The sequence below is a fragment of the Macrotis lagotis genome, chromosome X, assembly GCF_037893015.1.
Source record: "Macrotis lagotis isolate mMagLag1 chromosome X, bilby.v1.9.chrom.fasta, whole genome shotgun sequence".
Classification (NCBI taxonomy): Eukaryota; Metazoa; Chordata; class Mammalia; order Peramelemorphia; family Peramelidae; genus Macrotis; species Macrotis lagotis.
The window spans coordinates 340,394,538-340,418,006 of record NC_133666.1 but is presented as its reverse complement, the minus strand read 5'-3'; the positions used below and the strand labels follow the sequence as shown (position 1 = coordinate 340,418,006).

Below are 23,469 nucleotides of genomic sequence, written 5' to 3'. Positions count from 1 at the left end.
TTTGTGCAAAGCTCCCTGAGCTTGGGGACGGAGCGAGTCTCCTTTTATCTCAATGTAGCTGGTTTCCTTGGTAATCGTATTTGATTTATGCATTTAAAAGCTGTTATTCTGAGGCTTTAAGGGACTTGTGCAAAGGCCCAGGGAAGTGAAGCGCCTTGTTCCCCCACAAGGAGCCAAACTTCAAGGCTTCTCATCAGGCGGGCAGGACACGGGGCCGGGGGGCTTCCAAACTCCCCTTTCTTAGGGTCTCCGCGGGGCAGTGGTGGCGGCGGGGGGCGTGTGCCTGAGATAGGTGGCAAGGGGGTCCTGCCCGCTCCTCCCCCACCCGGGCTGGCGCCCGAGGAGGGAGCCCAGCCGAGAGGGGCGGGGCGACGAGCGGAAGCGGAAGTGGCCGCGGGCCGCGGGCCGGAAGTAGGAAGCGGACTGGCGGCTGCGGAGGCGGAGGCGCCGTCGTGGTCTCCCCGGTGCGGTTTGAAGAAGCGGCGGCTTCTCGGGGTCCGGAGATGGCGGAGAAGTTTGACCACTTGGAGGAACATCTGGAGAAGTTCGTGGAGAACATCCGGCAGCTCGGCATCATCGTCAGCGACTTCCAGCCCAGCAGCCAGGCGGGGCTCAACCAGAAGCTGTGAGGGTCGTCGCCTCCCCCCCCACCCCCATCCCCTGCCGCCTCTGGCCGGGGGGCCCGGCCGGGCCTGGGGCCCTCCCGGAGCCCCTCCCGGCTGCCTCTCCCCTCGCCCGCCGCCGAGCACTGCTGCATCCCGGCTTGGGCGCGGGGCAGAGCGGCGGAGAAGCGGCCCATTTTTTCCTAAAAGAGACCCTTGATTTCGAGGGCAAAGCACCGGATTTGGGGAGCGCGGGCTCAGATCTCATTGCAGACTGATTGCTGTGACCGGGCAAGTCACGGCTCAGCTGTTGCATTTGTAAAGTGGGGATAAATATAATATACACACACGGTAGCTCCTGTGGTTGTTGGAAGGAAAGCACTCTATAAACTTTATATTACTGTGTAAATGCGCTCTACTAAAAGTTGAGACGGGCTTGGGAGCTGGAAAGGGAGGAACTGTCTGCTTGCTGCAGGAGTAGTTATGGAACTTGAATATATCTCCTAATGGCCAAGAATCTACAGTTTATAGAGAGAAGATAAATTAATCACATCCGCAAGTTTTTCTTGAGTAACGTAAGTCTGTGCTTTTAGCACTGGGTACAGATAGGAAAGAAATTTGAGACAAAGGAATTTTATAGAAAGGTGTATCTCTATGTAATAGGAATGTGTATATATCTATCTCCTATACTGCTCATTGGAAGAACAGGGAATGCAACCACCATAGGATCATTTTATTTTATTGTTGCTAAGGCAGATGGGGTTAAGTGGCTTGCCCAAGGCCGCACAGTTAGGTAATTATTAAGTGTCTGAGGCTGGATTTGAACTCGGGTAACTCCTGACTCCAGGACTGATGCTGTATCTACTGCACCACCTAGCTGCCCCTTATAGGATCATTTTAAACAAATATACATACATATATAATATATGCTCTATATTCTCAATGTTAAACATATATAGGAGATAAGAGTATGAGTATATGCAAATGTACACACAAATTCATATTATATATAGGCTATACATGTATATATGTAAATGTATGTGCATTCATGTGAATATATGCAAGCAGAAGAAACAGGATCATAGATAGCTGGAATGGTTCATAGTGGTCATTTAGTCCATTTCCCTTCAATTTACAGATGGAAAAAAAAAAATTGATTCCATGAAGATTAAGTGACTGGCTCAAGAAAACACAAGTGATCCCAGAATTGTTCAGTTATGTTTGACTCTTCAGGACCCCACGTATCATAGTACACCAGGTCCTTCTGTCCTCCACCATTGTCCATAGGGTTTTCTTGGCAAAGATAATGAAGTAGTTTGCCATTTCCTTCACCAGTGGATCACCTATTATCAGAACTTTCCCATCTTGTGTAACCCTGTATGGCTTAGCTTATAGTTTCACTTGAGCTATAGCAGTCCCTCCATTATGACAAGGTAGTGATTCAGAAGGGGAAGTATGCTAATTGAATTCAGGTTAGCTAAATGAGGTGTGTATATGTATGTTTATATTTTGGTACAATATGAACTCTGTTAATGCTTCAGATATCTAACTGTGTACTTCATATTTTCATGCCTAGGAATTTTATTGTGACTGGTCTACAAGACATTGACAAGTGTCGACAGCAGCTTCATGATATCAGTGTCCCTTTAGAAGTTTTTGAGTAAGTATAATTTTTGATATTAGTTTAATATTAATTTTTAATTAATTTAATTTAATATTAAACTCCTGAGTTTAACTGAAACAGAAAAAAACCTAAATAAATTCTAAAAAATTGTCAGATTCTGTAATATTTAAGAATTACAAAGTATTCATATAGAGGAAGAATAATTAAAAACATAAAGGATACCCTCAAATTTTTAAAGTCCTTTTTATTGAGGTTGCTATATTTTGTCATGATAGACCTTTTTCCCCCAGCCACATAGGATAAATGATTAGAAACAACACCTCAGATAGATTCAGGCCTTATCTTGGGCAAGTCACTTAATCTCTCAGTGCTCCAGGCAATTCTTTAGACTGTAAGTTATAGAGAAGGTGATAGTTTTCATTGGTGAAGAGTTTCCTCAATAGTCCCCTGTATCTGTGAAATCATAGGTCTAATCCATATCCCTAATATTAGTTTTAGTGGAATTAGATATTCTATTAGAAGATCAAGTATGTAATAATTTTTTTTATAAAATTACAATTTAAAAATAAATTTAGTAAGTTTTCCTTGTATGTTGAAGTGCAGAAGTGGAAACTTATGTTGTCCTATCTTTTATAATGGAAGCATCATAGTTTAGCAGCTAATCAATAAGTATAAAGGAAGAGAACTGACAATTCTGATCACTATTGGCACATTTTTCTCTCCCTTCTGTAGTCTGAGAAATGGAAAATAAAGTCAACATGGACTCCAGGAAGTTGACAATAAAATTTCAACATGGGAATTTTGAGCCTGTTGCTTGTTGCTGAGGGCATAGAAAATTGTAGAAACACTGTAGTGAAGAAATTCATATTCTGCAGTGATGTTTAAGAATGGAATTGTAGCAAATAAAGTTGAAAGATCCTTCTTAAGTCATTGAAGAACTTTGAAAATATGCTATGATCCTAAACTGCTAGAAAACAAAAGCATATAGACAAGGAATGAGTCTAGTTCTTGAAGCAGTAACATTAAGGCATGTTTTTGTCTTTGAGGCGGTTAGAAATGGGTTGGCACTTAAGAGTGAAAATGCAGTTGCAAGTAAAATATTGCTTTGCATGCATCATGGAAAAGAAATTACTGGTTTAGAGTTAGTCTTTTCATCTGCTTGTAGATACAAGGGCAGTTGCTATACAGTTATCCCTTATACATCATGGGGCTTAGAATCTCTTTAAAGTTTTTTGACCTTCCCTTTGTACCAAAGAAGTCTGAATTTTTTCCTTTTTTCTTTTGTGGGATGTTTATAGTACTTTATTGTAAAATTTGGATTAAATATTTTTGTGTCATTGTTGGCTTCTGTGTGTTGTCAGTGGCTTCAGTAAAACTCCTAGAAAATTCCCATTTAATTTTTTTTATGCTGACCCTGGATATATTGAAACCACAATGGGGAAAATCATGATGTGGAAGGTATAATTGTTTCTTGTGATTAGGTATTTATTCAGCAGATAATAAGACAGTAATAAACACTGGGGAGATTTAAAAATAAACAAGCAAACAAACAAGTTCAGTTACATTCAGTCCAATTGCTGCTTATAATATAAGTGATTTATGGAAGTTAATTCCAGCTGTCTTTGTATAGCAGATGTATATATTCTGTAAGTTTTCTTAGCTGAACATATTGCGCCCTTTCCTCCATTACAATGTAAATTCCTTACTTGCAGAGATTATCTCTTTGGATTTGCATTCTTAGCATCCCAAACTGTGTCAGCATATAGTATGCCTTTAAATGCAAAGGATTTATTGAATACAGAAACATTAATTACTAGTTGTATTCAAGGAGTTAGGGAATACTAAGATACTATTTAGAAATATAACATTTTCTACCTCATAGGAGCATGTTACTTATTCTGATCCTTCTATATTCTGTTTCCCAACCCTTGAACTCTCATTGTACCCACCATAGAGCTTTCTGCCACATGTTATTACTGACCCTCTTATGCAAGGCTGCCTATTTTTTCCTTTGGAACTTGGAAGGATTGTTTTTGGAATGTTGGTTAATTCTGTTTCTTTCATTCCACCTGCTCTCTGAAATGTAACTTAAGTGGAATTTATAGACTTTGCCAGTTTTTGAAGGAGAATATTGGCTGCTCTATGTTTTTATAATTCAAGACCAGGTTTTTTTTCATAATAACTTTGTAAAATTTAAATTTTTTGGAAGTAACTTTAACTTATCTTGCACAATATAAACTGGGTTTACCATAATTCGTTAATTTTTTCATATATTACTGGATAATTCAATTTAATTTTTAGATAATAAGATCAAATTATTTCACATGTGGGAAAGTGAATCTTTGGAATATAATAAAGTTAAAATATGTACAGACCTAAGTTATGCTTCTTGATGGAATCATGGAAAAGTAGAACAATTAAAATATTTTTAGAAAAGTAGTGTTTAATTTTAGAAGCAATACAGGAAACACTTAACAATTGTCAAGTACCCCTGGAATTCATGCTAAAATTAAGCCAATAATAATATCAACCTAGTGTTAGACCCAGATTTATGAGTCCTATATCATAGGCTCAGTTCTTCTAACTGCCTTACATTATCATAATTGCCAAGTATCAGGTTTTAGCATTCTCCTCTGTCAGATGGGTATACTGTGTACTCTTCTTCACAAAATTGTTCTCAGAATTAAACCAGAGTAACAGAAGGAAAAGCATTGTGAAAAGTCAAAATGCCAGACAAAAAATGATCAATATAGAGTTTTTGATACTTAACTTAGAAATGACATATTCTTTGATTCTTATTGTTATTAGAAAAAGGTTAGTAGTGGATCTTCTAATCTACTTCTTGGTCTAATATGTAAGAAACAGTTGATTTGACACACAAATTCAAATAGTACTTAATGTACTTTAATGCTCTCTCTACATACATATATATATATGTATATGTAAAATAATTTTGAATTCTTTTTACAGGAAGTACCCTAGCAGCTATACATTTCATATAGTTAATGTTTCAATTAATTTTTTCAGATTATTTTAATCTCAATGATAATTTAATTTTGTGTTTCATTTTTCTAGATATATCGATCAAGGCCGTAATCCACAACTGTATACCAAAGAGTGCTTAGAAAGGGCTCTAGCCAAAAATGAACAAGTTAAAGGCAAAATTGACACTATGAAGGTAAGATTTTCATGATATTATTGAAAAAAAGTTTTCAGAATTTGTATAAAGAAAAATTTGAAGAGTAGAGCCTGTCCGCCCCATCTATATTTATATTTTCTTTCAGTTTTAAGGAAGAATCGATATTTTTGATTTCCAAATACTTCCTAGTTAGGATTTCTGAAATTTTATTTGTTAGGTAAAAATAAACAGTCCAACAAAAACTAAATTAATTTCAGTTGTTGTCTAGCAGTTCAGTGTAACAATGGATAGAGTGCTGGATCAGCACTCAGGATCTGAATTGAAATCTAATTTCAAATACCCATTAACTGTGTGACTTGGGGTATATCACCTAACCTCTTTTTGCCTCAGTTTCATCATCTGTAAGATAGGGATCATAGCTCATAGGTTGTGAGGATAAACTTACATAAGATTTGTAAAGTTCTTTGCAAATCTTAAAGTGCTATTATTATCTTTTTATTATTATATTTCATCTGTATTATAATACTATTGTCATCATCACCAAGATTATTATTATCACTTTTATTGTTAAATTATTCTTGGAAGGAACATGACAAACAGCTTTTTTTTAGTATTGGAGGCTGGATTTGAACTTGGGTCTTTCTTTGCTTATTTATTTTATTTTACCTTTTTTTTAGGCTTTTCTGCTAAGTTGCCTCCATATTTCTATTCCTCAGGATCATTTTATTCCTTAATATCTCACTCCTTTGTATTTCCCATAAGAATGTCTCCAGCTTCTATTTTCACTTCCAGTTTGTTAAACATTCTTGCAATTGCTTTTTTCCTACTTGTTATGAGTCTTAGCTTCCCTACAAAACTTTTGCCTTTTGTCTTAAAAGTAATTATTATGATAATAATAGCTAACATTTATATATTTTATGGTTTACAAAGCACTTTATAAGGGATATCTTATTTGATCCTCACAGTAACCCTGGGAGATAAGTATGGTTCCCCCATTTAGTAGATGAGGTAACTGAGGTCAAGATAGATAAGTTATTTGTCAAGGATTAAATGGCTAATAAATGTCTGAGGCAAAATTAGAACTCATGTCTTCTTTACTCCAAGTCCAATACTTTATGCTACTGTGTAGTTAATTGCAATTAAAATCTTACCTACTATGTGTTGAATTCTACATCAAAGAATAGGAATTTTTTCCCTCTCCCTTAGAAAAAAATCAATAGGTTAATCTGAGGTTACCTTAAAATTTAAGATTATCTGAAATTCAGTCTCTTTCAATCAGAAACAGGTGTTGAAAGTATTAGAATTCATACTACTTATCCTTAGCTTCTCCCCAAGGGACAAAACCCAATAATATATAATCTATTTTAAATTAGATTCAAATATCAAAATCAGTGTTATAGAACACAGAGAGCAGCTCTGAATGTAGCAAATTTTTTGAGGGGGGGGTTGGGAACTGATCAGTGGTGATACCAAAAAATGATGCTTGAACCCTGATGATGGAACTTCTTATGTCTCTTGTCTTGAAGAAATACTCAATAATAGGCTGGTATTTATTTTGCTGTGTTTCTTCAAGACTGTTGGTAAAAATTTTGTTCAAATTCTGACAGTGGTGATAATCACAAATTTTGAATAGTTTACTTGGGAAGAAGGAGAATAAGTGGTTTTTTTTCCCTTTTTAAAAAAATATGTACAATTGCAAGTCCATTTTTAATTCTTCTGTACTTGCAGCTATGCTGTTTATCTTTCTATGGTGCAAGTGGTTATATAATCAGTGTGATTGCAAGTATTGGAATTTTCCATAATTCACAACATTAAGTGTTTATCTTTTTTTCCTATTTGCCCATTTTTGCTTACATGGTTATAACTTATAACTTAATGGTAGTTTGACTATTTTAAATGGTTTGCTGTACATTTGACATCCTTATTGCTGTTTGTAATTCAAGTAGCAATCACTTGTTAAGCACCTGTGTGACAAGCATTATGTTAAACTCTTGGTAGACAAAAAGATAGAAATGAAATGGTACCTGGTGTCAAGGAACTTGAAAGGGGCCTGACAACTTCAAGCTTTTGAGTTTAACCAACATGATTACTGTTGCTCAAGCATATGCTAGATGTCTGTCCAGGCAATCACTGAGTGATTTTATGTGCCAGTGTGCCAATTTTTATGTTTATCTTAGTTCTCTTTGGATAGTAAGTAAATTCACCAGACCATAATGCTTTGTGACTGTTCATTTGTCCTTGTTGTGGCATTCTTTATTATGGTTTTTTTCCTTTCTTCACTTCTTGACTATTTGACTTTCCAATTCATTGTTCTATCACTTATTTTCTCAAGTATGGATCTTTGTTATAAAAAGTCATTTTTTTATTAACAATTCCAGTGTAAATAATTATTATAGAGTTGAACTTTGAATATTATTTGAAGTTTGGTGCAGTATGGCAGAGGATAGAATCCTCATCTAGTGACTTTACTAGCTGTGTTATCACATCTGTTTTCTAATATCCCAAAGCTTTTGTTTCCTCATTGACATCTTACATGTCTACAAAATGGAGATAAAATTATTTGTACTGTCTACTTTAGAGACTTGTAAGAAAAAGATTTTGCAAACTTTAAAGCTCTGTACAGATGTGAGTTGTTATTTTAACATATTTTAGGTCTTCTTGGCATATATAAGAAATAACTGATTTAATATACAAATGGGCAGCTGTTGAAAATTTAATTAAAATAGTGCCAGTTCATGTTCATGATGTTTGGAGTAGATTCCCAGGTGTTCTGAAGATCTTTTCTCTGAACTGTTTGCAAACAGTAAGTTTGGTATCGTTAGAATGTACAGAGTTGCTTAATTAGATGTACTTGTGGAATCCTGTTACGTGAGTTGTCTACTAAAATTAATTCCAGCTGTGTGTTTGCCTTCAGGGAGAAGGTACATGAAATTAGAAGGATTTGTATTTGGTATTGGGGGGATGGGGAGGTGTATGGGACTCATGATATGAATGAATATACATTGTTGAGGTAATTTTGAAAAGAAACTTTTAAATTCATTTATTTAAAACCAGTTTTTCAAGTCTAAAATAAAATTTATGTTAAATACATCAATAAACTAGCAAACTATGGATGTTAAGCTTTAATGAAATGTTGGTAAATTTTGCATGAATACTTTTGAGTGGATCTGGTTCAATTTATAAGAATTATATAGCATTCATGTTCTGTATAAAGTTTAGCCTAGATGATAGAGCAAAAGTAGGTATCTTTGACATTTTATATTATTCTTCACAGAAATTTAAAAGCCTGTTGATTCAAGAGCTTTCTAAAGTTTTTCCAGAAGACATGGCCAAGTATCGAAGTATCCGAGGTGAAGATCATCCCACCTCTTAAACAGGTTGCTTTCATTGTGCCTGAAGAAGCCTGTTGATGACTTTTGCCTTTTTAAAAATGTTTGTCTGAGGATACAATGGCTTAAGATGAAAGAGTTCTTGAAATGGGAATCTCGAAGTTATTTCAAGACCATTACGTGTTTCCTCACGGACCTTTATGTTTCAAAAGAACTTTCACTGGACATTAGCGCCTTCTCATCAAGTTAAACAGGATATGTATAACCAGCTATCATTTGCCTTTCCATGAATGGTACGTCTTAGGACTAAAATGAAAGGCTTTATTGTCAAGTGCCAGAGTGTTAATGGTTCATAATCTCTTCAATGTGAATAGACATTGGGGGGGGAATTGTACACAGGAAAAAAGGTCACCATGGGAAATAATTATCAATGTCAAATTTTTTTTTTTTTACATGGCCAGGCACAGTCCCGTGGAAGATTTAAAAACTTAACCTGATGGTGGTTTTTTTCCTTTGCATACTTTCCATTCCATTTTTGTTGTAAAAATTGGAGGTCTGTTGTAGAAATGGCTTATATGTGATTAGTGGTATCTGTATTTTGTACAGTTTAACTTTGATGCATAACTGAAGTTTTTTTGTGTTAACTATTTGTATTTACTTCAGTTAATCCAAGTATATATAATAAAATATTTCCAGATTCTGTTACTTAATTCATTTAATTTTTCCTTTATAACATTTCCACAGTCTGTAGAATAGTTTTCTCTTTAGTGAGTATCTAATCCACTTTTTGCATGGTTCAAGGATTTCTCTACCTTTTTTGTATTCAGTCAGTATCCAACAGCAAAATGTCTGAAATCTTAATTAATCTCCATTGTTACATGAACTAACTTAATTACTGCCATAGGAAATGACTTAAATAGTGACTGTTCTAGTGACTTAAATTTTATGTTGCATGTGGAGAAATAGGCTAAAAGTAGAAATTTAGGATTATCATAGTGTATACCCCTTGAACTGTCAAATTCCACCTTGATTATATATCGGAGGAAGATTAAACATCCAAATGTAATAGTTTGAGATAATTTCTTGTAAGTAGATTGTTGAAGAAGAAAACGAAAAAAGTTTTAACTAGTCAAACTATCACATTGACATTTTATGTGCCATTCATTTATAGATTGCTTTCTAAAGCAGCTTATCACTTAACTAGGTTAGAAACATTTGCGGTTGGTAAAATTATTAAGTATGCTAATAGATTTTATTTAGTGTGTATATATGTGTATATATATATATATATATATGTATAGTGTGTGTGTATGTGTATGTATATATATATATATATACATATATATATATATCTTTTTGAGACCTGTTGAGTAATTTAATTTTTAGAAGTTGTGCTACTTCTCAGCTATATAGATTCTTTTAATAATTTATATACTGGTTAGTTAGCACTTTTTTCTTATAGTACAACGTATTCAGGTTTGACCCTTTCCTTGGAGCCAATACACTTGACTCCTACCAGCCTTCATACAGTATACTACTATGACTACTTGAAAAGCTAAAAAACTTTATTTTACTGATGGTAGCTAAGTAATATTGTCATAAAAAGAATGTCACTTTAATATTTAGTCAATTTCTGTTTTAGTGTAGCTAGCTTTGCTTTCTTAAGAGTGTGACTTTTCTAAATTGTCTTTCGTAAAAGAAAAAAAACCAAGCCTTTAGTAAATTTTCTATTTATATTCAAAATCAGTACTTCCTGTTAATGAAATCTAGGTGTGAATTTCACTTATCTGGGTTTATCTGTGGGTACTAGTTTGAAAGAGTTATTAGTGTAACTCAAATTCTGGCTAAATTGAAGGTAGGAAAATGTTGGAAAAATAGTAATTATAATCATGTTTACCTTTGAAGATAACAAAATATACTTCATTTATGAGGATAATGATTACATTTTTTTTTTGTCAGCTGTCCTTTATTGGTCAAATCTTTTCCAGCTCAATCACTGTCCAATTTATTGTATTGGTCATTGTAAGATACATAGAAGTAACTGTGATATACTGGACAGAGTCCTTTATTTGATAGAAGACAAGATTTGAATTCTGGCTCCTTAATAAACCCTCTGAACCCCAGTTTCTTTTCCTTTATGTTCTAATTTGTGATTGATTTTCCAAAGAATTTTTACATTCATGATCTGATTTGGTCTCCATGCCACACTGAATTGCAGGATAGTGTAAATATTAACGTCTTTTTTTGGATTAGAGAGGTTAACTTACCCAAAGCCACTGAGTTCAAAGTTGCCAAGTCAGAATTTGAACCCAGTTCTTCAGATTCCATATCTATTCCACTATATTTTTATATTTTACTTAAAATGAAACTTACTGGATCCTAACCTACAAGACTTTGAGATAAATTATTGACAGACATCAGACCAAATGAATAAAAAATCAGTTGACAGACTAGTTAGGTGATCTTGGCAGTTGCAATTTCCCTGAGACTCAGTTTCCTCATTTATAAAATCACTATATCTGGGACATTGCTAAGACTTCCTACTTAATAGAATTGTTTTGAGGAAAGTGCTTTTTTAAACTTGAAAAATGCTTAGAATAAGGTTTTTCACCAACAAATACCCTTTCTCTGTCATAAGTGCATGATCCTTCTTTACTATAGTATACTTTACTATATATATATATGTATATATATATACATATATATATTATATATCTTTACTATACTCTATAATTACCCAATTTCCAATTAAAACTTTATTTTTTATTATCCCATTTATTTCTAAACATTTTTTTCCTTTAATTATTTTTCAATTACTTGGAGTAGTTGTTGTTCAACATCAACATTCATTCATTTGCAAATTTATGAGTTCCACATTTTTTTACCACCCTCCCTAGCCTCCTTGTTTCCCATGGTAGTGAACATTCTAGTAAAAGCTGTACATAGGGGCAGCTAGGTGGTGCAGTGGATAAGAGCACTGGCCCTGGAGTCAGGAGGACCTGAGTTACAAATGCAGCCTAAGACAATAATTGCCTAGTTGCGTGACCTTGGGCAAGACACTTAACCCCATTTTTTAAATTTTATAACTTGGGCAAGACACAACCCCATTTTTTATAATTTTATAAATAAAATTCAAAAAAACTTGTACATGGACAATCTTGTTTAGCATATTGGAATTAGAACTAAGGGGAAAGAAAAAAAACCATGAGAAAGAAGGAGAAACAATTTTTTAAAAGTGAATGTAGTATACAGATTCTGTGATTTTTTTTTTTTTCTCTGAATGTGGATGGCATTGTCCATAGCAGCTCTCTCAGGGTATCCTTGATCTCAACTACTGAGAGGAGCTACATCCATCATAGTTGATCATCTCACAGTGTTGTTAATATGTACTATGTCTCTTGGTTCTGCTAACTTCGGTCAGCATCAGTTCATGTAATTCTTTGCATGCTTCTCTAAAGTCTGTCTGCTCATGATTTCTTACAGAACATTAGTGCTTCTTAAAATTCATAAACCATAATTTGTTCAGCCAATCCCCAATTGAAGGACATCTCAATTTCCAATTCTTTGCACTGTAAAAAGAGCTGCTAGAACTATTTTTGAATATATGAGACTTCTTAGGTTTTATGATTTCTTTGAAATATACATCTAGTATTAGGATTGTGAATGAAAGGGTAGAGATAGTTTATTGCCTTTTGGGCACAGTTCCAGATTGCTCTCCATAATGGGGATTTCCCCCTCCCCCCATATTAAATTTCTTAATTATGGGACAGTCTTGGCTAGTTAAAGCACAAGGTGATGATGAAGCCAACCCTACAGATTTTCTTGTTGCATAAGTATATCATAATGATAGAAATGCTGTTCCCCAAATTTCTTTCCCATTCAACACAATCTGCCTCCCCACAAGCTGCTTATAGAAAGCAGCTTGTATAAGTTGTATAAAAGGTGGTGTTATTGATGAATTTTCACACATCTATGCCTCCACTATTGGAAAAACAACAATTCTAGGTGAAGGTTATAAAATGAATTGATCATATTTACTCTCATCTCTTCTCAATATGTGGTACTAATGGTTTCTGCAATATAAGGTTGGTGCATTTCAATTTCTGAAATAAAAGTATTTTGAAAATTTATTTAAATGAACCTTAGTTATTGACTCATTCTATATGAATAGCAAATCACATCAAATTGACAAGTGTTTATTAGGTGCCTACTATGATCTAGGCACTGCTGAGTTCTGGGAATACAAAGAAAGATGAAACCTATCCCAGCCTTCAAGGAGCTTTTATTCTAATGAGGGGAGACATACAAACAACTGTACAAATGGTGGTGCTGGAGAAGACTTGAGAGTTCCTTGGAAGACAAGGAGATCAAGTCAGCTAATACTTAAAACATTAGTTCAAATTATTCACCAGATCAAATACTGAAACTGAAGGTAAAATGTTTTGGTCACATAAAGGGAACATGAGATTCATTGGAAAAGACCCTAATGTTGGGAAAGATTGAAGGCAAAAGAAAAAGGAAATGATGGGATATGAAGGATAGATAAGTGACAGAGACAAGGAATATAAACTTTGACAGAGATGGTGGAGGATGGTCTGGGGGTCATGAAAAGAGGGCTACAATTTAAGGACTGAACAACAGCATGTACAAATAAAGTTTATTCGAGAAAAATTGGAATTACTCTCAGAGAAAAGGCATTAACATTAAGGATCAGGAGAGACTTCTTATAAAATATGGAATTTTAGCTGAGATTTGAAGAAAGTCAGGAGGACAGGAAGATAGGAATTCCATAAATGAGGTATGGGCAGTGAAAATGCAGTGTTGGGAGATTAAGTGTCTGGCATGAGAAACAATAAGGAGACCAGAATCATAGGATCATAGACTGCATGGATGGGAATAAGAAGACTGGAAAGGTAGAGGGCAGACTAAGAAGGACTTTAAAAGCCAAACAGAGATTACATTTGTCTCTAGCAATATTGAGATTTATTGACTGGAATTCATAGAAAAGAGACCTAGCACTTAAGGAAGATCAGTTTGGTGATAGTCAAGTAGAGGATGGGTGGAGTGGAAGAAGTGAGACAGGGAGACCACCCAGAAGGCAATTGTAGTCCAGCTGAGATGATAAGGACCCCTAAGAGGATGTGGACAGCATTTGGTTATCTTGTTCAACTTTTATAAAAAGGAAATGAAATCAAGTTACCATTTTTCATCTCATAAAATTGTATGTGCTTTCCCACCAGATTAGTGATATGATATTTTAGGATTTTAAATATAGCAGTGCATTTATAAATCTGTTTCCCTTTAAAAAATGATAATTCTCATCTTTTTAATTTTTTTCCTCATCCTCCTTGCCTCCTAGCACTGCCCCCCCCCCTTCAGGAGCTTGGCATCAATTTGCAAACATTTCTATGCTTCCCCCCCCTTTGTTTCATATACCAGTGAATACATTCATGCACCATATTTTTTGAAAAATTCAATTTCCATTCAATGGGAATCTACACTGTTTCCAGGTCTTGCTGCTGTAGATCTTTTATTGTATATAGAACATTTTTTTAAAAACAACTAACATCCTTCCAGTGTGTGCCTACTAGTGGAATCTGGGCAGAAGAGTGTGGACTTTTTAGTTGTTTTTTTCATACAATTCCACATTGCTTTCTAGAGTGATTGCATTATTTCTTGGTTTCACCAACAATGCATTAGTGTACCTGTTTCTACAATCCATCTAACAATGACTGTTCTGATTTTTTTGCTATTATTGCCAATTTTCTGATGTGAGGTGAAATCACAGAGTTTTTTGATCATTTTTATTTCTCTCATTATTTGTGATTTGGAGCATTCTTTTATATCATTAATAGTGTGTAATTCTTTTGAGAACTGTTCATTTATATCCTTTGATCTTGTAGCAAGGAATGGCCTTTAGTCTTCTATATTTATTAGTTGTTTATTTATTATGAGTCTCAAGCACTTACTGTTTCCTTTAGCCTATTTGTGTCAATTTTGTTTGTGCAAATAACTTATTTTGATGTAACTAAATTATTTATCTTTTTTGTAATTGTTTCTATCTCTTGTTTGATCAGCAGTTCACCTCTGCCATAACTATGAAATGTTATAATTTGTTTCTCTTTAGATTAAAAATACATATGTATATGTATATCTATCTTTCCAGCTATCTGCATGCATTTGTACATATAATCTTTAACACTTAGATTACATGAATTTGCATCCAATGTTGAATTTATTGTACAATATATTGTTTTTAAAATTAAAAAAATTTTAAGGATCTAGATTTATTTTATATTATTACAATAATTTTGTTATAAGAGTAAATAAACATACCCCACCCCTCACCCCGAGAAGAATAGTGAGAGAGAGAGAGGGGAAAAAAAAAATGTACTTCAGTCTGTGTTCAGATTTCAATGGCTCTGTCTCTGGGGTGAGTTGCTTTCTTTATCATAAGTTCACCAGAGAAGTTGTTTCAATATTTCCTCCCACAGTTGCTATTATAAGCTGTATTTCCCTCCACTCTATACTTCCCAACTCTCATTTATTCTATTCTCTCTTTCATTCTGGCCCTGTCCAATAGTGTTTTGTATCTGAGTACCCTCTCCCTCAATCTTCCCTCTCTTCTATCACCTATCCCCCCCACCCCCCATTCTCCCTTATCCCATCTCTTCTCATTTTTCTCTAGGGTAAGATAGATTTCTATACCCTATTAAATGTGTATGTTATTTCCTCTCTGAGCCATTTCTGATGAGAATGAAGGCTCACTCATTCCCCCTTGCCTTCCTCCTTTCCACTCCATTCAAAAAGCTTTTTCTCAAATCTTATGTGAAATTTCTTAGCTTCTTTTTCCTCTCCTTTCCCTTCCTCCCAGTACTTTCCTTTATCACTCATTGACTCTATCTTTTTTACTATATTATACCATCATATTCTATTCCTTCCTGTGCCCTGTCTATATATGCTCCTTCTAACAGCTCTTATAAATGAGAAAGTTCATATGGGTTATCAATATCTTCTTCCCATGCAGGAATACAAACAGTTCAATATCATTAAGTTCCTCATAGTTAGTCCTTCTCATCCACCCCCACTATGATTCACCTGAGTCCTGTACTTGGAGATCAAACTTTCTGTTCAGCTCTGGTTGTTTCAATAGGAAAGTTTGAAAGTCCCCTGTTTCATTGAAAGTCCATCTTTTCCCCTGAAAAAGGATATTCAGTTTTGCTGGGTAGTTGATTCTTAGTTGTAAACCAAGATCTTTTGCCTTCTAGAATATCATATTCCAATTCCTACAAGCCCTTAATGTAGATGCTGCCAAATCCTGTGTAATCTTGACTATGGAGCCTCGGTAGTTGAATTGTTTGTTTCTGGCAGCTTTTAGAATTTTCTCTTTGATTTGAGAGTTTTGGAATTTGGCTATAATATTCCTGGAAGTTTTTCTTTTGAGATCTCTTTCAGGGGGCCACCGGTGAATTCTCTCGATTTCTATTTTACCGTCTGCTTCTAGGATCTCAGGGCAATTTTGCTGTATTATTTCTTGAAAAATGAAGTCTAGGCTCTTTTCCTGGTTGTGGCTTTCAGGTAGCTCAATAATTTTTAAATTATTTCTTCTGAATCTGTTTTTGAGGTCAGTTGTTTTTCCAATGAGACATTTCACATTTTCTCCTAATTTTTGGCTTTTTTGGAAGAGTTTTATTTCTTCCTGCATGACTTCTTGCAAAGTCATCAGCTTCCTTTAGTTCCATTTGCATTTGAAGAAGTTATTTTCTTCAGAGAGCTTTTTAATCTCCTTTTCCAGCTGGCCAATTCTGCTTTCTAAGGCATTCTTTTCATTTGTCTTTTTACTTTTTTCATTAGGCCTAAACTGGTTTTTAACATATTATTTTCTTCAGTATTTTTTTGTATTTCTTTCACCAAGCTGTTGATTTGGTTTTCATGATTTTTTTGCATCATTTTCATTTCTCCTCCCAATTTTTCCTCTACCTCCCCTTAATTGCTTTTTAAAGTCTTTTTTTTTTGAGCTCATCCATAATCTGAGCCCATTTTCTATTTCTCTTGGAGGTTTTGGATATGGAAGCTTTGATTTTGTCGTCATCTGAGTATGCGTTTTGATCTTTTTTATTTTTTAGTTTTTGCAAGGCAATGGGGTTAAGTGGCTTGCCCAAGGCCACACAGCTAGGTAATTATTAAGTGTCTGAAGTCAAATTTGAACTCAGGTACACCTGACTCCAGGGCCAGTGCTCTATCCACTGTGTTACCTTAGCTGCTCCCCCCCCCCCCCCAATTTGATTTTTAAAAGCATTAAAAAATTTTTTTTTAGGAATTCTTGGAATTGTATACAACTCAATTTTTTTTCTGTGAGGTTTTTTTGACTGTGCTATCTTTTTCTGAGTTTGTGACTTGATCATCCGTGTAACCATATAAGCTTTTTTATAGTCATTTAAAAAATTTTTTGCTTATCGTTCCAGTCTGTTTCTTGATTTCACATTTTATGTTTAAGTTTGGCTGTTTCCAGGGGACAGACAGGATACTCTTCCAGTCTTCAGGCTTTTTTCCCATTACTGTTTTCAGAACTAGTTTTTGGGAGTTTGCAGTTCTTCCAGTGTGGTGTTATTTGAGGATAAATGTGATTACTGCTTCGCTGCAACCTCAAATAATATTGCTTATTAGGGCCCTTGCTTAGGAACACTGTATAGGATGGACTGGAGCAAGGTTTTATATATATATATATATATGTGTGTGTGTGTGTGTGTGTGTGTGTGTTCATCTCAAAAAATGTTATTTTCTCCTATCATCTGTTTCTCTGAAGTTTAGATAGCAGTGCTCCATTAATCTATCAATTTTAGCTTAGTAATGGTAAGCCCTTTCCTCTTAGATGCTTTCATTGCCTTATTCTTTGTTTACTTATGAAACTGAAATTATGGAATTTCTATTAGGTGATGACTTTTTTGATGACATATATGTATATATATATAAATATATATTTTTGGGTGTATATTTATGAATATCTCTTGGGCAAGTCACTTAATATTGTTTCATATCCGGGGCCATCTCCAATCATCCTGATTCATAGCTGGCCACTGGACCCAGTTGACTCTGGAGGAGAAAATGATGCTTAATACAGCACCACCTCACTCAGATCCAATTCACTTGCTTGTCATGGCATCCCCTCCCTGATGTTGTGGTTCTCCTTGAGAATGAAAGACATATACACATACACATACACATACACATACACATACACATACACATACACATACACATACACATACACATATACATATATATACATTATATATATGCATATATGTGTGTATGTGTATGTATGAGAGAGCTCCATAAACAGAAATAGTTATACACACATATATATATATATATATAACATTGTACTATGCTTATTTCTGCTTATCATCTGTTTTTCTAAAGGTATGCTCTACTGATCTGTCAATTTTAGTTTAGTAATAGTGGGTCCTTTCCTCTTAGTCATTTTTATCATATTCTTTGTCTACTCGCACCGTTATAGAATTTCTATTTGGTGATGGTTATTTCTTTGTGATGACATGAGTATTTCTTAGTATTCTAGAAAATGTGTCTTAATAGATTCTAAACTTCATAAGTATGTTGTCATATCAACAATTTACCTTAGAGTCATTTTAACATTATCTTCTAGGGGTTATATGACTAATGAAGGAGTTAAGTAACATTAATTGAAAATGATGTGTGACTCATTAATCAATAAATTAGCATTTATTGAATGCTTATTGTGTCTCAGGCATTCTACTAAGTATTGGGGACAGAAAGAAAGACTAATATAGCCCCTTCCTTCAATGACCTAACATTCTAATGAGAGAGATAACATGGAAACAATTAGGCAAGTAATAAGGCATGTACCTTCATATATACAGAGTAGATTGAAGGTAATCTCAAATGGGAAGTGACCAACTACTTAAATGGAATAATACTAGTCTTCTGCGGTTTCCAAAAATTAGGTAAACACAACTAGATGTTGTAGTATAGTTTTGTTAAAATGATAAAGAGAGACAATATAATATAGTAGAAAGAGCTTTGGATCTGGAGTCAGGAGATACCTGTATTCCAGTTATGACCTCTAAGACTTACTTACTGAGGGACTATAGTAAATTCCTTAGATGTCCTTCAGTGTAAAGTCTGTGGGATGAAAAAAATTAAATTCAATTGCTTTGATGTTCCAATGCTTACTATGTCTGTATGTCTCATTCTTTAAGGGGGCTTTCTTGAGGAAATAGTCCTCCTTTTAAGAATATTTTTGGTGTTTTTGCTGAAATTCATTTCAGAATATTCAACTTCTCCACCTTTATCCAGTGAATATTTTTTTATAAAAAAAGGGAAAAAACCAAAACAAGACACAGAGTTCATCAAACGAGCCAGCATACTGACCCTATTTGACAGGATATATAACATTGCACCTCTATATTTCTCATTTCTTCAGGGAAAGTAAGAAATTAGTTACATTTTAGCATCCTTTCCCTAGAGTCAAGGATTGTAATTATAATTTCACAATTTTATTTTGTCATTCATTTGATATTGTAATTATTGTGTACATATTTTCCTTATTCTTTCTTTATCTGGTTTAAATTCTTTTGAGTTTTAATTGTTTCTCTTGTTTCCCTTTCTGTCCACATAAGATATCACACTCTTATCTGCCAATGCTAAGACTAAAGGAATGTAAATGTTGATCACTGAAACCTGGCCAGATATCTTGAGGTTTATGGTCCTAACTCATTTGGCTTTTATTGATTGACCATCAATAGTTCCCAGGCTAAGCCCGCTTGGTCAGTGTTTGGTCCTGATTGGTTCCTCGAATGTAAACAGCAATTGTTTCTGTTATGGCCAGAAACCCCAAAAGTCTTCCTCTCCCAATTGATTTTTTAAAAAAATTAGTTTAAATCTCTGCCTCCTTTTTTTCTGACCTATCTATGATCACTGAATGGGCCAGTCAAACTAAGAGTAGTTTAAGAGACCAGTCTTCCCCTGCTTTCAGGGCCATCTCCAGTCATCCTGATCCATATCTGATTGATGGCTCTGGAGGAGATAGTGAGGCTGATGACTTTGCATAGCTCTTTCTCACTTAAATTCAATTCACTTACTTGTCATGGCCTCACTTCCCTGATATCTTGGTTCTCTTCAAGAAAGAAAGATAAACAACAATGTCAATTTGCCATTTGTGTATCAAAATTTGTTTATCGATTTTCCATCTGATGTGTATGCACTTTATATTTAATTCTTTACTACAACCCTTTCATTTTATATATCATCCATCTATCTATCTATCTATCTATCTATCTATCTATCTATCTATCTGTCTATCTTTCTTTTTCTATTTTCCATATATTTCAATGCCATTATTCTTTCATTCTTCCAATATGCTTAGGGCCCCTTTACTCTGTCCAAACAGTAATCTCAACTCCTGATCCTTGTTTTCTGGAATATCTTCTCTAATATATTATCAATCATATTCTCCATCCCTACAAGTCTTTTCCTTCCCAGCAGCCTTTTATCTTGACGATCACTGCCAGAGATATTGAAGATTCTTAGGCTTAGAGTCATAGAATGTTGAAGGTGGAAGTGACTTAGAAACAGAGATTACTGGAACCAGGTAGCTTCTAGACCTGGTTCCCAAGAACTGATCATTAAATATTTACTAGGAACCCTTACACCTTAGAAATGTGCAAATGTGGGCCAAGACAGTGGAGAGAAGACAGGCACAGTTCTAAAGTCTCCTGATCTCTTCCCCATCTATCACATGAAACAAACCTCTTAAAAGAATTCCGATCCAGAAAACCCAGAAAGAAAAGCCAGAAGAACAGCTACCTCAGGATTTGTCTCCAGCAGCAGCCTTGGACGAATCCGGTCAGGTGAGTCTAGGCTCCAAGGGAGGATCTGCCCCAGATCAGCCAGATTAACAGCTGAATTGGAACCGGGAGTCTGAGGGCCCGAGAGTAGACCTGCTGGATCAGCGGTGGGGCTGGACGAAAGGGGCTTGGGTCTGCAGGGAAGCAGAGGCGCTGGTGTTGGTGCTGTCCCCCTGGAGCTCCGGGACCAGGCTGGGAGAAGTATTCTGGTACAGGAGAATGGAAGACACCATCCCTAGGCTTCTCAGGTCTGAGAAACTCTGAGGGCACATCTCCATTGCACAGAGGCTTCTCCTCAAACAAAGGCAAACTACTTCTGCCTCAGGCCCAGGTGTGTGAGCAGAAGAACCAGCCCACCTCAGGCCAGGGTAAAGCCCACCATTGAGTGAAGGCAAAAGAATTCAATAGTTCCAACTCCTTCCTTCAGGCAAAGGGAGGAGGCCTCCCAACCAAGGTCACAGACACTCCAGAGAGGCCAACCAGCACCTCCTACTGGCCAGCCAGAGAAACTGCACTCAGTAAAGCCTTTGGCGATCCCAAGCCCAGGTGAACCAGCCCTCCCCACAACTCAAGGTCTTAGAATAATGAAGAAGGGTCAGTGGAAAGGTGGATCCATAGAAAAATTCCTGGAAGGGAAAGACCCCAACTCAGAGAGACCTGGAACCTCTGAGGAGAATACAATCTGGTCTCCAGCACAGAAAGACTTCCTTGAAGAAATAAGGAAGGAGCTTAAAAATTTGGGGGAGACAATACCTCAGAAAGTACAATTGGACAAACACAAAAGGAGAATAAATCTCTCAGATCATCAATTGGACAATTACAAAATGAGAATAATTCTCTCAGATCCTCAAACAAGCAAATGCAAAAAGAAATTAATTCTCTCAAAACCTCAATTGGTCAAATGGAAAGCTCTTTCAAAAGTAGAATTGACCAATTGGAAAAGGAGTTGCAAAAGGTTAATGAAGAAAACTCCTCCCCCCAAAAAATAATGGAGTCTACAGAAACTAATGACTCCATGAGACAGCAAGAGTCAGTTAAACAAAATCAAAAAATAGAAAGAATAGAAGCAAATGTAAAATGCCTCATAAACAAAACCACTGACCTTGAGAATAGATCTAGGAGGGGCAACTTGAAAATTATAGGACTTCTTGAAAACATTGAAGAGAAAAAAAGCCTGGACTTAATATTACAGGATCTAGTGATGGAAAACTGCCCTGATATCATTGAATTGGAGGGCAAAATAGTTACTGAAAGAGTACATCAATCCCCACCAGAAAAAGACCCTAAAATGAAAACACCAAGGAATGTTGTGGCCAAACTGCAGAACTATCAGATAAAAGAGAAAATCCTGCAAGCAGCCAGAAAGAAACAATTTAAATATCAAGGAGCCACAGTAAGGATCACGCAAGACCTGGCTGCATCAACTTTAAGGTATCGAAGGGCCTGGAATGAGATATTTCGAAGAGCATGGGAGCTTGGAATGCAGCCAAGAATCTACTTTCCAGCAAAGCTGAGCCTTCTCTTCCAGGGAAAAAGATGGACATTTAATGAAATGGAAGAATTCCAAAAATTTCTGATGAAAAGACCAGAGCTGAACAGAAAATTTGGACATCAAACAGGAGGTTCAAGAAATACATGAAAAGGTAAAAAAAAAAAGGGTGGTGGTAAAAGAAAAAAAATACAATCCAGTAAGTTGAAATTGTCTAAACCCCAGCATGGGGGTAAAAAAAAAAAAAGATTCTCATAAACCTTGAGAAATGTAACTCTAACAGAGAGAATACACCTAGCCAGAAATGAAGGACATTCATGACCTATCCATGAGACTACTATCCAATGGGATGTAATTGGCTTTAACCCCACTTGGGAGAAAGACTCTAATAATTCTCAGGAATTTTGACTCTGTTTGACAGAGTGTACAGAACTAGAAGGGACAGACACTCAGAATTTTCTATGACTTGGACAGAAGGATCTAAAAAAAAAACACTATCGCCCTAAAAGGGGGGACAGGAAAAAGACTGGAGGAGGGAGGGGATTGAATGGGGTAAATCTCATTACACTAAGAGGTACAAAAAAAACCCTATGGTAATAGAGGGGAAGAAGGGAGCAGATGAGAAACACTTGAATCTTCTTCTCATCAGACTTGGCTTAAAGTCAACCTACACATACTCAGTTAACTTATAAAACATCTAACCTTTCAAGTATTAAAAGGGGAGGGGGGATGGAGAAAGGGAAGGGGAGTGGGGGGAAATAAGGGGAAATAACAAAAGGAAGGGAAGGGAAAAGGGAAAGGGGAAAGAAAGGGGAGGGTGTGATATAGGAGGGCAAAAACACGGAAGGGGGTGGATTTCAGAAACAAAAGACTAGGGAATATGGATAAAAAAGTGGGGGAAAGGGGGAAAATATGAACATAGGGAAGATAGCACAGAGGGCAATAAAGAATTAGTAATCATAACCTTGAATGTGAATGGGATGAACTCTCCCTTAAAACATAAGCAAATAGCAGAGTGGATTAAAAACCAGAATCCTACAATATGCTGTTTACAAGAAACTCATTTGAAGCAGAGAGATACATATAGAGTAAAGGTAAAAGGTTGGAGCAAAATATATTTTGCTTCAGCTGAAGTAAAAAAAGCAGGAGTAGCTATCCTTATCTCAGACAAAGCAGCAGCAAAAATAGATAGCTTTAAAAGAGATAAGGAAGGAAACGTTATCCTCCTAAAAGGTACCATAGACAATAAAGTCATTTCCATATTGAATATATATGCACCCAGTTGGACAGCACCCAAATTCTTAGAGGAGAAGTTGAAAGAATTACAGGAAGACATAGACAGCAAAACTCTACTAGTGGGAGACCTCAGCCTCCCTCTATCAGATCTAGATAAATCAA

At 35.6% G+C, this 23,469-nt stretch overlaps 1 protein-coding gene across 1 annotated transcript; it reads left to right on the top strand.

Moving 5' to 3' along the window:
• Positions 1 to 414: 414 nt before the first annotated feature.
• Positions 415 to 14,730, top strand: MED10 (mediator complex subunit 10). The gene is made up of 4 exons (XM_074200124.1): positions 415 to 625; positions 2,179 to 2,262; positions 5,302 to 5,404; positions 8,640 to 14,730. The coding sequence occupies exons 1-4, from the start codon at positions 504 to 506 to the stop codon at positions 8,736 to 8,738; spliced, it is 408 nt and encodes a 135-aa protein (XP_074056225.1). The 5' UTR covers positions 415 to 503; the 3' UTR covers positions 8,739 to 14,730.
• The last annotated feature ends 8,739 nt before the right edge of the window (positions 14,731 to 23,469 follow it).